Here is a 14,944-nt window from a genome sequence, read left to right as displayed (position 1 = left end):
CCTATGAATCTATAACTATCTCCATAAAAAAATGCAATAAGAAACAAGGGGGGGGGGGGAAAGGAGGTCGGGGGAATTTCTTCCAGAAATCACATGTGATTGAGAACCCAATGATCATTGCTGGTGCTTACAGGAACTAGAGAACACAAGAGCTGGAACATTAACCAACAGCCTTCACAGCGAAATGATAAACCGGGCACAGGATTAATATTTAATAAGTATGAAGAAAATGCTCACTCTTTAAAGCTGAAATGAGAAAATGCAAAGACCTTTCAAAAACCTCGACAGGGTGAGAAACACTTGGGCTAATAAACACATGTGATTAAAATACGACGGCAAATGGATGGCAAGAGGTAGACAAAGGTCGCCTCTGACAAAGGCTAAGGAGGGGCTAGGGCTCACCTCCCTCTTTCCCCAGGGGGAAAAAGCCCCGCATTGGCATAAGGAAATCACCCAATCTCCAGGTCCATTTCTCCAAATAATTGTCTGCACCGCAGAATGGGGAGGATGTGCTCTTTGTAGGAGAGCCCCCATGGTATCCAGGCAACACCACTGTTCCCACCAGATGTGAATTAGGCACCTTGTAAAAGGTGAGAGCTTTCCTCCCGGTACTTACTTATTCTGCATCATGTTCATTATCACCCAGTCGAAAGGGTAGACGTTCTTCCCAATGAGGTTCTTAAACATGATGAATGTTTCCATCAGGAAATCCTGAAATAAAAAACAGAACACTGAAACAGCCCACCAAGAGAAAGGAGAAAACCAATCCTCCCTTGAATAATTACAGTATAAATGACTTCATTTTTTTGTTTTTTTTTGGCTGAACGAAAACAATCTAAAAAGTAATGAAGATGTATTTCACAGGAGCTGTGCCTTACTTCTACTTTTCTGTTTGCCTGAGCACCTCCTGTCTGCGGTCACGTTTTCAGGGATGTATTCAGAAACAGCACCTGGGCACATCTAATGGTCATAAGGAGTAGATTTTCAGGTTACCCATATGCATTCTTTCTGCTTGTAGGGAAACAGATATTTTGCAAGCATCACATGCGGGTTGTAGCTATTTGTTCTGTTTACTCTAAATCCATTTTTCATTACGAACAGGGCCCATCAGGTGGAATACGGGGTATTAACATCCATTCCTTTTTTTTTTAGTGTAACTTAACAAGGAAAAGGCTCGGGCGGGAACTCCCGACCACCTGCACCTGTTCAGCTCGCCATGACCCTCTGAGCATCTACGCAGTTGCGTGGTCACTTTCATCTGGCAGCTATGACCCCACACGCTATTCAGCGATTCTTGTGCTGTCTTGGGCACGATTCTCTGCTCTTCGCGGGGCATGCCCTGCCCTGCTACCCTGCTTCCACGCTAAGACTGCTCCTGGCATCAGGAAGGGACACCCCTTTTCCTGGGGGCTCCGGCCTGTGCCTGTCAGAAGTAGGAGAACTTCATGAGCCTGACAGCTTGGCACTTGTTCTGAGCTGACTGGAACAAAACTAGCATTTATCCTCAAAAGCACACGGCCCCAGCAGTCTGCATGCTCCCTCAAGGTCCGAGGTGGGCAGGGGAAAAGCAACAGAGCCTTCTCTTAGAAAAATGAGGCCGCGGTCAGAGATTGCCCAGTGAGTGGCTGCGTGTCATTTATTTAATCTACGGAACCATAAGGAGGTGCAACGGCCGTGAGGACTCAGGCGACGAACGGGAGGAAGTTAAACGGCCAGGAACGCGATTCTTAGCAAAGTTCGAAACAGGCGGTTCTCGCCAATAGGTACAAGCTCGATTTGACAGAATCAATAAGCTGATGTGCAGAGTTAAATACTTTCACGGCAACCTTAACGGCAATGTCGGGCTCTGGTAAGTTGTGCCTGCGGTGGGCCCCCCACCATGACTGAGACCTCAGGGAGCAACTGTGATCCCTTCCCCCTTTTTACAACAGGGGCCCCCAGTCGAAGAGAGGTTCAGGACGTAGCCAAAGTCAAGAGAGAAGAGGCATCCCGACGTCCTCCAGACCCTGCTCACACGAGCTCGGACCACCAGGGGTGCTCCGGGCAACCCAGACACAACGCACAGCACCTCTCCCCCGGTCAATGACCGCCATGCAGAGCTCACCACTTAAGTTTCCCCGCTTTGCCAAGACTTTCACATTTTAATGACCAGGTTGCACATTTGGCCGGCTGGGTGCCATAATTTAGCCACATCTCTATTTGCATGAAATTGCTGGCTTTCTTGCTGATCACTCCTCAAAGCCTGATAATTGAGATACAGGGTCTGGGTTTTATTATTCTGGAAGAGGAGCATATTTTCCCAACTCCCTGATTTTTTTTTTCTAGGAAACACAGCCCCATACTTCATTAGTATGGCTCAGCTGTTCAATGTTGGTACTTTGCTGATCAGACAAAACTCTGCGTATTGTGGAGGATGAGGTTCTGCAAAGGCGTCCTTGTCGGTCTGCATAATTTACTAGGCATGGCGATGGTCCCCACCATGGCTGATGAGGCTTAGCAGACTATTACGCTGGAAGCTCCGAGTCAACAAGGGGAGACAGAGGACTGATACAAGGTTTTTTGTGAAAACCTCAGGCTTTCAGCGCCAATTCCTTCCCGCGGCATTTTCCAGTTTGATTGTTATGGGGGTACCGGATGCCCCATACGATACGTGGGCAGCTCTAACAAAAGGCACCAATGCGTAGGCGGAACCTTCTTGTCATAAATCCACCTGCTTCTATCTATCCCTACCCCCATCCACCTGAATAAACGGTCATCCTCTCTCACCTGGACTGCCAAGGAGAATCCTAGCCCGTCTACCTATGTCCCCTATTGTCCCTCTCGATCCCCACGCTTGACCCAGAATGGCCTTTTCAAGTTGTAAATCTGGTCAAGGCACCAACACTTCCCAACCTCCCATTCAGCCACATCCCCAGGGGGTTCCCAATGTTCTGAGATTAAAGCCAAAATGTTGTGACTCCCAGAAGTAAGAAATTCTGCTTTGCCAAAGAAATAACTGTTTCAGAGAAGGACCCTCAACAGATGCTAAACTCATCAGATGAGGAACTGTCAGGGGATTGGATATCTGCCGACATTTTGTGCGTGCCAAAGTATCACCCAAGGACTACGTGCTAATTGTAACGGGGTACATAGCTTCACAACGGGGAGATCGGGCTGTTACCGCTGTCAACCAAGCAATCAAACTTCTCGTCAGTAATGGTCAGCTTGGCAATCCCAGCCTCCCAGTGGGCACAGCATCAAAGAGCACTTAACACCAGCTCTGAAGCACCCTTGCCAAAAGGATGAACTTGAATTTTAGGCCAACCTTCCAGTCTGCAGGACATATGGAGGGATGGAGACACACACTGAAAGGCATCCCAAAGCAGCACGGAGAAAGAAAAAAAAAACCAAGGTGAGGCACTTGTTCTAGCAGAAAGAGAGACGAAGGAGGTACAACCACATGCAATGAGTGAATGTGGGCTGGATCCTGATTTGCGGAAGCCCCTAACGAAAGACAAGAAAGACTGGACAGAATTGAGAGAATGGGAATACCAATGGCAACAATGAGGGCACGGTTGCTATGTTCAGGAAAGGCAATGAGGCCACTGGAGAAGATCTTCATTCCCGAGAGAGGCCTGCTGAACCACCAGGGGAGACACATGCTTCTCACACACTTACGGGATGTGGCTGCCCAGCTGGTGAAACAGAGAGACGCAGTGGAGGCAGACATGGTGTAGTGCTCACCACCGATGCCTCTGGGGGACAGGGCAGTAGTTTTCGCTGCGCTGTTCTTTCAGCTTCTCCGTATGTTTGAAGCTTCTCACGATAAATAGGGGAAAGAGTACAAGCGAAACTGGGGGAAGACGCGTGAGAGCCAAGGACCCCGTCAACGCCGGCACTGGGTCTTGACTCTGCGCTACCGTCCCGCAAGATGTCGCCCCCCGGGGAAAGCGGGCGCAGCGCCCACAGACCTCTCTCTTTACTGCCGCGGGTGACTTTACAATTACCCCAAGAAGTTTACTCAAAAATTAAAAAATAAATAAGTGTCTGAAAAAATAATTTTAAAACAATTCAGGGGAAAATAGCAAACAAACGGTGTAGAAAGTCGACAACAAACAAGCAAAGAGCACAGAGTGTCTCCGCTTGGCCAGTGGGGTCCATGCGGTTTGACATCCCAGTCTCTGTCCAGGCTCATCTCATCCCTGGTACTGCTGCCCCCCCACCGACGGCCTCCCCCCACCACAGGCTCCTGTACATGCTCCCCCCCCACCCCCCCACCAACTGCATGGCTCTCCCTTCTTCAATACTCCACAGTCCTCTCCTTTGTAAGGGAGGCTTCCTGACCACCCAACCCAGTCCAGTCTGGCTATTTTACAAGGACCATGCCCTTGCAGCATGGATAGTTGGAATTGGTTGGAAGGACTCCCCGATGAGCTGCGATGTTCTCCACCAGAATGTAGGCCCAGGAGGACAGGAACGTCTGCTTTGCCCACAACTTCCTCCACTGTGCTAACACAAAGCTGGTGCCCAATAAATAGCTACTGACTGGATTCACTCTGAAAGGGCTCTGCACCCCCCAGATTCACCGTCCGGGGAGGAGGACCTACACTACAGCTTCGTCTACAAGGAAATGGTCACCAGAAGTAGAGAAACGTGTTCAGCGCAAGACTCCTCCTCCCACTCAGGACGCCACCCACACAGGCTGCAGGTTACACCGTGGTGGCTGCTTCACACGGCGCTCAAGGCTCACCCAACATCGGGATGTTTCCCGGGCGTGGATAGTCACCTGCTACTGTCCTTGCTTTCCCAACCCCCACAAGCATCCTCACTCACTGCTACCGGGCGTGAGACATCAGCACCACCTCGGTACAGGCTGATGGCCGAGTGGGACAGACAAGGAAAGGAGGAAGGAGCACAGGGCGTGCGTCCGCCTGGCGAGACCAGGGCAGGTGTCGGGTCAGGGTCCTCCGAAGGGGTGGGACTGAAGCTGCAGGAAGGGGGTAGGACATTCCAGATAGAGGGCCCTGCTCACTCACAGGTCTGCTAACTCGGCTTCTTTAGGTTAGAACCTAGAAGTGGAGGGCCACCTGGGTGGCTCAGTCGGTTAAGCATCCGACTTCGACTCAGGTCATCATTTCACAGTTCATGGGTTTGAGCCCCGCGTCGGGCTCTGAGCTGACAGCTCGGAGCCTAGAGCCTGCTTTGGATTCTGTGTCTCCCTCTCTCTCCACCCCTCCCCCACTCTCTCTCTCTCTCAAAAATAAATGAACATTAAAAACAAAAAAAAAGAACCCAGAAGTGGAGAGGCCACGGGGACAGGCTGGGCTGCTCGGGGACACACGGCCAGCCACGAGTCCAAGGTAGAGGCAAGAGGGCTACAGTACTCGGGTGCCGCGCTCACTCGACATTTAACCAGGAAGCGTCACTTCTGCCCCTACTGTCCTTGGATATGGGACACTGACCAGTTGGTCCCTCAACAGACGCTTCGTAGAGGCCACCTACTGGGAAATTTGGGATAAGCACCAAGACCGCTCTCTTCCCTGCAAGGTCCGGGGCACTGTGCATCACTTCTGATCTTACCGTGGACACTGCAAGTTCTCTCATGGTGTTCCTGATTCTGACACTGGACACGGAACAGCCAGCAGCCCATTCTGCAGCCCGGCATCCCCACTGCGGTCCTGCGAGGCTCGCCATGCTACAGAGATCACCGTGTCGCGAGAGAGTTTGGAACTGAACGTGTCGGTTCCTTCTCTTTTCTGGATCAGTCTATCTGCCTCACGCTGTGCTCCATTCTCTCACTGTCTTGGGGTCTAAGGGACCATTTGAGAGACTATAAAATTAACAGCTCTGAGGCACGTGACTTTGGTCTTGATAGGAACTGCGATTTCGTATGGGAATCACTCATCCAACCAAAAGAGGGCTACACTTGAAAACCTGAAGCAGCACTTGTTACAAGGAAATAGTCTTGAGAAAATGGTCTAGACTATTTTCCTCCTGCAGCACTAACTAACTTTCAGTTATTTAACACAAAATGATCTCTTACTTTTGTGAGTGGTTGTCAGAGTAGAAAAACAGTCAAATACTTTCTAGGTATACTTAATGGACAGGAACACATTTTACAAAGGTTCCAACAGATTAGCAACAATAAAATAGGTCTACGATCCTTGCAGTTTGAATTCCTGATATCCAAACCACAAATGCCATTTTATAACGGAAATCAAATCGTCTGCAAATAATTGATTTTCTGAACTGCTGTGTCTAAGGGGGAAAAAAATAAATCCCTGGGGAAATCAGGACCACAACAAGTATCTGATCGTCTGCTCTGTGCAAGCAGAGAGGGCACACGCTCGGAATTCAGCAAATTATAGTCATTTCTAAAAACCATTTTGTAACATCACTTTTCACAATGCACTAAAGGTTCTCTACCAACAGCACCTCTTAATAGTTGAGATGAAATATGTTTAGCGATTTGCATGTGGGGATTTTGATCACAGGACTCTTCTGATAAAGGGCAAATTATTAATTAGATCCTAATTACTCAGGATGGGTGTACTTCTCACTCGAAAAACCGTATTCTTCAGTCTGGAAGGCTAGTTAGGAAAATGTGCACATAGTTTCACCTACAACTATCCTTTCGGTGACCCAAACGGGGCCGAGGGATCCAGTGAAGATTCACCGGGGGCATGGAACATCACATATATCCAATGTGAATTCACTGTGCCGTAACTACTCAAGACTGGCAGGATATAAATGTAGCACAGATCCCCCCATGAGCACACCCCTACTTTAAACTCCATGCCGATGATTTTGAAAAGAACTGAACACCCAGAGACACGTACATACACATTCACACATACACTCTTGGTCCTTTGCTTTTTATTTAAGGCAATCCGCTATGATTTTAAGATGCAGATTCATTGTTGTCTCCTTAGAAATTTAAATACACACACGCACACACACATACACAGAAGTGCATCCACGTGGACGGACACGGACACACACACACACACACACACACACACACACACTCACAGTGGCAACAATTAATAAGAACATGTTCTTCTTAGAAATAATCCTTTGAAAAAAATCATCAAGTGCATTCTTCTGCCCTTCCCTCAGTAAGGGAGGTTTAACGGGGTGCAGCGTAAGCAACGTAGTCGTGGAGACAGTAATAGCATCTGCCGTACCCTATAGGAATCCAGGGGTCTCAGAAATGAACTCTACGTTACTAGATTCCAGAGCTGAGGTCAACAGCTAATCGAGAACTCCGCCAACAAGGGCGGCTGCAGCTTTGCGGAAGACATCTGCCATATGGCCGTGGGATCTCAGGCCATTAGGGAGGTGGTTCCTAAGTGGTAACTTCCCCTCTATTATGCTTCTCCTAATTGAGCTGTGTCGTAGTTGTATTGAGGATGACTAGAGAATTATTAGGAGAAATGCTGATGAGCTCCCATGACTGGAGCTAATTAATACCAGAGTATAATTTAAAGCTGAAAAGACTTTCTGGCTTCTGCTACCGAGAAGCCAGTCAACAGGTGAACGGGAGTTACCGGCAGACTCTCCTTGGGACATCTCCACATCTTTAGTGATCCCTGAACACAGGAGAGGGAACCCATCAGAGAAGAAACCTCGTTCTGGGCTGAGATGATGAGTCCCTCCCCAGTTCAGCGTAAGAAACAAGCCTGCGGGTGGGGACCCTCATCTTCTTAGAGATGTGACTTCAGTAGGACCTTGCCAGGTGGCTTCTCAAGTCAACTGGAGCCAAGTCCCCGTGCAAAATCACATTTAAAATGGAAATCTCCACACCACTGTTTTGCCTAAAATGCTGCCCCCCCCCAACGTGGTTATATGAAAAGGGTCAAAGTAACACTCACAACAACATCAGTCCTCATTTTTCCAAAAGTCTTGATCAAATGGGCGTAATGATAATTTTCCATCTGTCGTAAGATAGCTGTCATACAAGCCACGAAGTTTCCCTGTAAAGGAGTCAAAGGGTACAATTAGAGAACAACATTCTCGAGAACAACGGGGAAAGTCGGTATCGACTAAGAGTCTGGGGGCAAAACCAGCACAGAGAAGCAGCGGGCTGTGGGGGGGGGGGCCGAGCCCCGGCCCCTCGGCACGTGAGGACCGGTCACTGCCAACCTCACCATCTTGGCTTTGCTCTATTTCCTTCTCTCTAGCTGCGCTAAATGCTTCCTGACACACGGTTGTCGAGGCTGGAAAAACAAGCTTTAAATGTTCTTGCATTAAATATGCAAAAATGAAAGACGAGATTGGAACCACTGACACTTGTGTTCTGTGCTCCGTGGAAAGTTGCTGCTCTTATTACCAGGCGAAATGTGTGTGCAGCCCGTCCTCTCGGGCCGTGGCAAAGAGAGGCCTTTTATTTCTCAAAATCTGCCCGTGTCCCCCTTGGCCAATTTGGAGGCAATCACCACCGATTCCACGATGAGTTATGGTCCAATTCTCTTCCACAAGAAGAATGTGAAGAGGCATGCAAGCTCATCAGAATGTAAAGTGGCAGAGAGGACGGTTTCTCCTGGCAGACGGAGCCGGGAGAAAAGGAAGAGGAGGAGGGAAAACAGAAGCCAACACGCAGAATCAAGTCATGGAGGAAAGAACGGGGCAAAGCAGCCAAGGAAGAGGCAGCCAGTACGTGTGCGGCTGTGGGTGTGTGCGCTGAAGGGGGCTGGGCTTGGTGGGTGGGCAGAGGGTCAGGTGGTCCCGTTACCACTGGGTACAATGTATCCCTTCTGGGGGGGTCATGGCTAAACATAAAAACATAAAAACCTTCCTTGCTTTTCTAGATCCCCCCCCTAAACTAATGACATTTTAAGAAACAGAGGGAATACATTTTCGCCCATTCGACCAGTACGAGTCTGGTCCAATTACAGGATGAGACATTCTTTCAGACACACCCCAATTTTGCCCTCTTAAATGCGTTCCCGAACTGTTCTTTTACCCATCCCACCTCTCCAAGCACTCTACCGGAATACCTAAATGCGCTCTGTATTCATCTGGGCGCATATTCTACAGGGAAATGTACCGTCCAGTATTTTTCCCAATCCATTTTGTTCCTATAGTATACGTGTATGTTTCCAAATGAGTCCTCAAAGGATGCATTGCACAAACCGAACAAATACAAGAATGACAATATGCTATCTTCCACTTGCATAGAAACATAAATTCTTTGTGAATGATGATAATTGTTGAGATTTGATTCCATGTTGGGGTTCAGAGAAAGAGCTGAAGATTGCCTGTTTTCCACTGGAGGGATGATTTGGAAAATGGCAAAATGTCTATGAATATGAACTTGTGAAATATGTAAATATCTGGCATCCTCATGACTCCAGAGAAGCTGCCTTTGTATCTCCCTTGCTCTTTAGGAGATGCCCTTTTGGAAAATGGCCCTTGTACCGTTGACCACCATGTGTCAAGGGCTGTGCTGAGGCCCAGTCCACCACACCACAGATCCTCTTCCTGCCCCATTTTACAGGCAGTGAGACAGGGGGCTGAGTGTTCCCCTCTAAATGAGTAAATGGCAAAACCGGGTGTAAAGCCAGTGCTTCCAGCTGCAAGGTGGGCACTTTGTCGCTGAACTAATCTCTTTCCTCTTGTCCAGATGTACATTTTAATTCTCTTTTGGAGAAACCTGAGGCCGCTGCTAATGGCCAACAGGAGTTGGAGACTGACTTTCCCGTACTTCTACAGGCATCAGAGAAAGTTGCAGGAGGGTGAGGGAAGGCAAAGGCGGCCACACACGCTGTCCCACTTTCCTCCTTGACGCAGCTATCTGTGGCCGGCCTTTTCCTCAGGAGACCCCGGGCTTTTTTGACCAAATAGAGCTTGTGTTGGCCAAGATGTACCTGGCAGGGGCTCAAATTAATTTTCTGCAGGTCAAAACGGTGAAGCAATGGGAACCTACACATTAGAATCGTCGGAAATCACAAAGCCAGCTATGTATATAATTAGATCCGGTATACCCATGTACTTAACTTAAAATATCAAGCCAAAAGTGGAAAGAAAAGCAGAACCCCAGGGCAGTTCTGAGAATGCCAACCGCCCGAGCACTGAGCAGCATGGATGAGAAGAAAGAGTGCGCATCCGGAGTCTGGCCAGACACTCAAACAGGTGATACGGAGACACTCAACGTAGGCAGCGGACTGCCATGTAACGCTGAAAACTTCACGCAAGGCCAAGACTGGGGCAACTGACATGATGCAAGAATGAAGAAATGACGAGAAGGTAGCAATTTCCACAAAGCCAGTCCTGGGAATATGCAAATGGCCAGTCGGGCAGACTTTGCTTTGGATGAGAATGTCATGGAGGCAAGCCAACGGCCTCTTACTCTATGGCGACGAGGACCAATTGGGAATCCGCCCAGGGAAGGGGACAGAGGCAGGGCTCCACCATGAGTTAGAGGGCGAAAGGCCAGGGGGTGCAAATGTATTCTTTATTTCACCTACGGAACTGTTCCAGAGCAGTTGTCCTGTTCAGAATTTCTTAGAAGAAGCAAATCTCACTATTTCAGCTCCCTTCTAAGCTGAAGCTTTGGACCCCAATTGGAATGGGGTGATATGCCTGCCGAAATCCATAGAAATGTTCCCTATGGCCTTTGGAATGGAGTCCCATGCATGGGGTACCCGTATTTCCAAAGGGAAGCAATGCATTCACCATGCTCTACTGTTCTCGTGGACCCAGTGGAGCCCCGTGTGGTGGACCAGTGGGTTTCTGGGGAGGCATTCAGTGGGTCGTTATGGAAGCTGTATTTGAAACCAGCCAGGAACTAGAAGCAGAAATGGGGGAGAGCTGTGAAAGGAAAACTCATTCTGCAGGCTCGAAAGAAAATTACTATCCTCTGCTTTTTAATTGATTTATTTGAAATGCACCGAGAAGTCATAGGAAGCTTTTACTTTTGAACAACTGATAGGCTGGGAGGTAGGCTGGTGGTGACTGTGCAGAACGCGTCCTGAAACCTGAGTGTGGGGACCAGGTTCCAGGCCTCGAGGCTGAGGAAAAATGAGTAAATAAATAAAAACAAGACAAGTCCTGAGACCTCAAAGCAATGCAAAATAGGGGCAGAGAAGTCAGGATACAGTTGCAGAAAACTTAAAAATCAGGACAGAGAATGCCTAAGAAACAAAAAATGTGAACTTCATTAGTAATCACAGATGAAAATGATGTATCATTATTTGCCTGCCAAAACAGCAAAGAAGTATTTAAGGGATGATAATGTTAGCAAGGGTGCAGGGAATGAGCACTCTTCTGCACTGCTGGTGGGAGCATAAATTGCTATAACCTTTTTAAAAAGCGATTTGCCAGTAGGCTTGAAAAGTCTTGGGGGGAAAAAAACCCACTCCTCGCCTTGGTAATGATACTGCTAACAATCCACCAAAGGAAGTCATTCAAAACTATGGAAGTTTATGCCCAAAGATGTCTGCTGCATTGCTGAAAACATCTGCATGTTCAACAACCAGAAACTGTGTAAGTGATAGGATACGGTGTAGGATTGCAAGATAAAATACAGGATGCCCAGTTTAATCTGAATCTCAGACACATAACAGGAAATAAGCATGTCGCAAATACCGCATTGAAAATATTGCATGGGACATCCATATGCTGACTCATCCTTTTATTGTTTATTCGAAGCTCAGGCTGAACCGGGTACCCTGTATCGATCGCTATTTGCCAAGTCAGGCAACCATACCATAGCGTGATCATGAAATGTTATGCGACCACTAAGACACTAAGTGTTAACTATGCAAATAAGAACTATTTTAATAACATGAGAAAATGCTTGAGGAACAAACCTGGAGATGATTACATATACGTATTTCAGCAATGTAAAGAATACAGCACAAGAAAGAAAACATACCTAAGCAACTAACAAACAAACCAGGTAGTCCTTGGGGGTTGGAGAACAAAACCACAGATTACCTTTATAAACTGAAATACATACTAATATTTTAGAAGATGGTCCTAAGAGAAGAAGACAGGTCCTCCCTGTCCCTAAGTTCTGTGTTTCCTGCTCCCCGATCCTCAAAAATCTTATCCTCAGGCTGCCCTGTCCATGCAGACATGGTTACTGCTGTGCATTGCTCAAGCCCTGGACTAAACTTGCCCCTGACCTCCTAGAACTACCCTCAATGCTCCAGTTAAATATGCTTGGGGTCCCAGTGCACCAGGCAGGTGGAGAGTAGGACAGGGAACAGGGAGAACAGAAGACAGGCAGAACGAAGCATTGGTGGTGGAAGAGGGGACATTCTGTGGCAGGTAGGTGAATGTAAGATGTCACCGAGGGATACAGGGGCAAGGGATTAAAAAAAAAAAAAAAAAAAAAAAAAAAAGGACAGATGTTGGAAAACGGGAACTGAGGATGAGACCTACCTTTGACACAGTATCTTTGCCAACTCTGCCTAGTTTAAGGTCTTAGGGCGAGTGTATCATTTAAAAGAACAATCCTAAGGGCTTTAATGCCTGGCCCGGAGGAGTTGAGAGAGTGTGACTTCTCTATATAACAAAGACAGACTTAGACACATGACTTGAAGGTGAGGTATGAAGTTGCTCTTGGTGGTTCGTCAACAAGATAACAATGGTTCACATGACCCTGGAGCTCACGCTTTGCAGGCAGGCTTCTGTTCTCCCTGGGACACACGGCACAGGCAGAAATTTCAACGCTCTTCAAAGTGCTTTAAGTGCCAAGGGACTTGGGGACAGCCCCAAACCACAGGCGCTGTGAGAGCTGTGAAGAGTGACCCAGGAGCACCGAGTCCGAAGGGCAGGCTCCAGATCTGAGTAACCAGAGACTTCCACTTAAATCTGGGATCACACTCCATGACTGCCAGAGACGACTTTTGCTAAAACCTTTAAACATGTTTTCACCGAGGCAAGTCCTCTGAAGAGAAACTGTTATTGAGATGTTGAAGTATCAACTTTAGTAAAGAAAACAAACCTGCCTCCTAATCGTCATTAAAGATTAAAGAAAAAGGAATCCCTCAGCGAAATTTAGGATCTACTGTTCAGTGACACTGGGCAAGAATTGTAGTAAAAGTGGGTGGACAAAGGACTTGGCGAATTCCTGACGACTTTCACTTTGGGGGACATTCGAGCCAAAGAACCAATACCGTAAAGCAACACTATGAGCACCGGAAATCTAGGGAAAAGGAAAGTAACAGAGCGAAGTCTTCCGTTTCAAAGGGAGGTGAGGCGTGAATGGATGAGTTGTTGGTACAGTTAAGGGGAAAGCCCTAGGACGCACGAAGTCTTTCTGTTTTCAAAAGTGAAAGCCACGAGTGGAATGTGTAAGGCTTCTATTTGCCAAGAGGAAATTTTATAAAGAAAAACAAGGAGTCCAAAAAGCTAACACAAGGAGCACCTCAAAGTGCCACTCACTGGCCCAAAGATTCCTCCAAAGTCTCTGCAGAGATGAGGTTTGTGAAAATATACCTAGGGGCTTCTGCATGATGAATTAAAAGTAATCTAACACATGCATTCACCCCTGTTTCCTCACATTAAACCGATAACAAAGAACACCTTTTAATTCACAAACCCGTAAGAAGAAAGAGAGAAGAGACACAAGTAAAGACAAGAGAATTCTGGGAGCAGACAAGGGAAGCATGAGTGGTTACTGAGTGCCCCAGACGCAGGAAGGGGGTGATCATCTAACGGGAACCTGCTGATTCCTGGCACAGAACCCTAGGAAGACTCAGAAGGCAAGACTACATACGAGGTGGAAATCAAGAGCACTGATGTCTTCAACATGTGGCCTGTTGACTCCAGCATGTCCACCGAGAGACACGCCCACTCACTCCTAGGCAGGGGACCATGTGTTTATTCTCTGCAAGGCGTTGGGGGCGGGGGTTGCGGAAGGGGGGTGCCTGACAAAGCAGAAGAGAAGGGGGCAGGAGCCACCTGGCTGAGAATATCTAGTGATGAGCAATCGGCTCTCTGCTCTGCCCAGCTCCCAACATACCAGCAAGTGGGGGTTAAACCAACTTCCTCAGTCTTAGCCCCATGTCAAAATAGAACGGAGACCAGAAAAATCCTCTTTGGAGAAACCGAACAGCCCAAGACAGCATATCCACTGTCTGCCCATAGAGGTTCAGCCCACGCAGCCTTGTACCTCCAAACTCTGTGCACACATGAGAAACAGTCTGATCAAGACTGTACAGTCTCATGAGGAAAGTCATTAGTAAGAGAAACCAAAGCAAACAGAAACAAAGCCGGGACGGGGTTGGGGGGGGGTGGGAAAATGGGGCTATGTAAGAAAATTCCAAGACCTATAACATTTACCTTCACACAGGAGATTATATCCATAAAACGAGAACATAATGTTACGAAAAGGAACAAAGACCAAGGAAGGATTCTGGAATATTCAAATTATGTTCGCAGAAATAACTATTTTCACAGAAATATTGGGAGGTAAAGCTAACAAAATCCTCCAGAAAATGGAACAAAAAAGACACAAAGACAGACACACACACACACACACACACACACACAGAATAAGAACACCAGAGAATCCATTTAAGAGATTCAATATCTGAGAAGCAGGGATTCCAGAAAGAACACAGAAGATGGAGAGAAAAAAGCTATTTTTTTTTACAAAATGATAGAACATCCACATAAAAACTATTAGAATGAGTTCAGATGATTGCAGGATACAGGGCCAAAATACAAAACTCAATTGTTTTTCTATATACTAGCAGTGAACAACCCAAAAATCAAATTCAGAAAATAACTCTATTTACAAAAGCACCAAACCCAGCATAATACTTGATGGAAATATACTCCATGTTCATGGATTGGAAGACCTAATAATGCTATGATATTAACAGCAATTAATGGGCAGCACCCCCCAAATGATCTACAGATTCCATGCAATCCCTATCAAAATCCCAGCCTGCTGTTTTGTAGAGCCTGACAAGCCAATCACAGATAACCCCATACATACTGTGTGATT

General features: G+C 47.2%; 1 protein-coding gene across 4 annotated transcripts in view; it reads right to left on the bottom strand.

The window, feature by feature from the left end:
* Positions 1 to 14,944, bottom strand: part of DOCK1 (dedicator of cytokinesis 1) — a 528,588-nt gene that overhangs the window by 187,919 nt on the left and 325,725 nt on the right. For 3 of the 4 annotated variants that reach the window (XM_058698108.1, XM_058698106.1, XM_058698109.1), the window contains exons 28-29: positions 7,854 to 7,955; positions 617 to 711 (exon numbers count right to left, since the gene is read on the bottom strand). In XM_058698108.1, coding sequence (XP_058554091.1) covers positions 617 to 711; positions 7,854 to 7,955 — 197 coding nt within the window. The remainder of the gene's footprint in view (positions 1 to 616; positions 712 to 7,853; positions 7,956 to 14,944) is intronic. The other variant, XM_058698107.1, reaches the window with a different exon arrangement.

This window comes from Neofelis nebulosa, chromosome 13 (assembly GCF_028018385.1).
Source record: "Neofelis nebulosa isolate mNeoNeb1 chromosome 13, mNeoNeb1.pri, whole genome shotgun sequence".
Taxonomy (NCBI): Eukaryota; Metazoa; Chordata; class Mammalia; order Carnivora; family Felidae; genus Neofelis; species Neofelis nebulosa.
The sequence above is the reverse complement of the archived record's forward strand: the minus strand, read 5'-3'. Positions and strand labels throughout refer to the sequence as shown.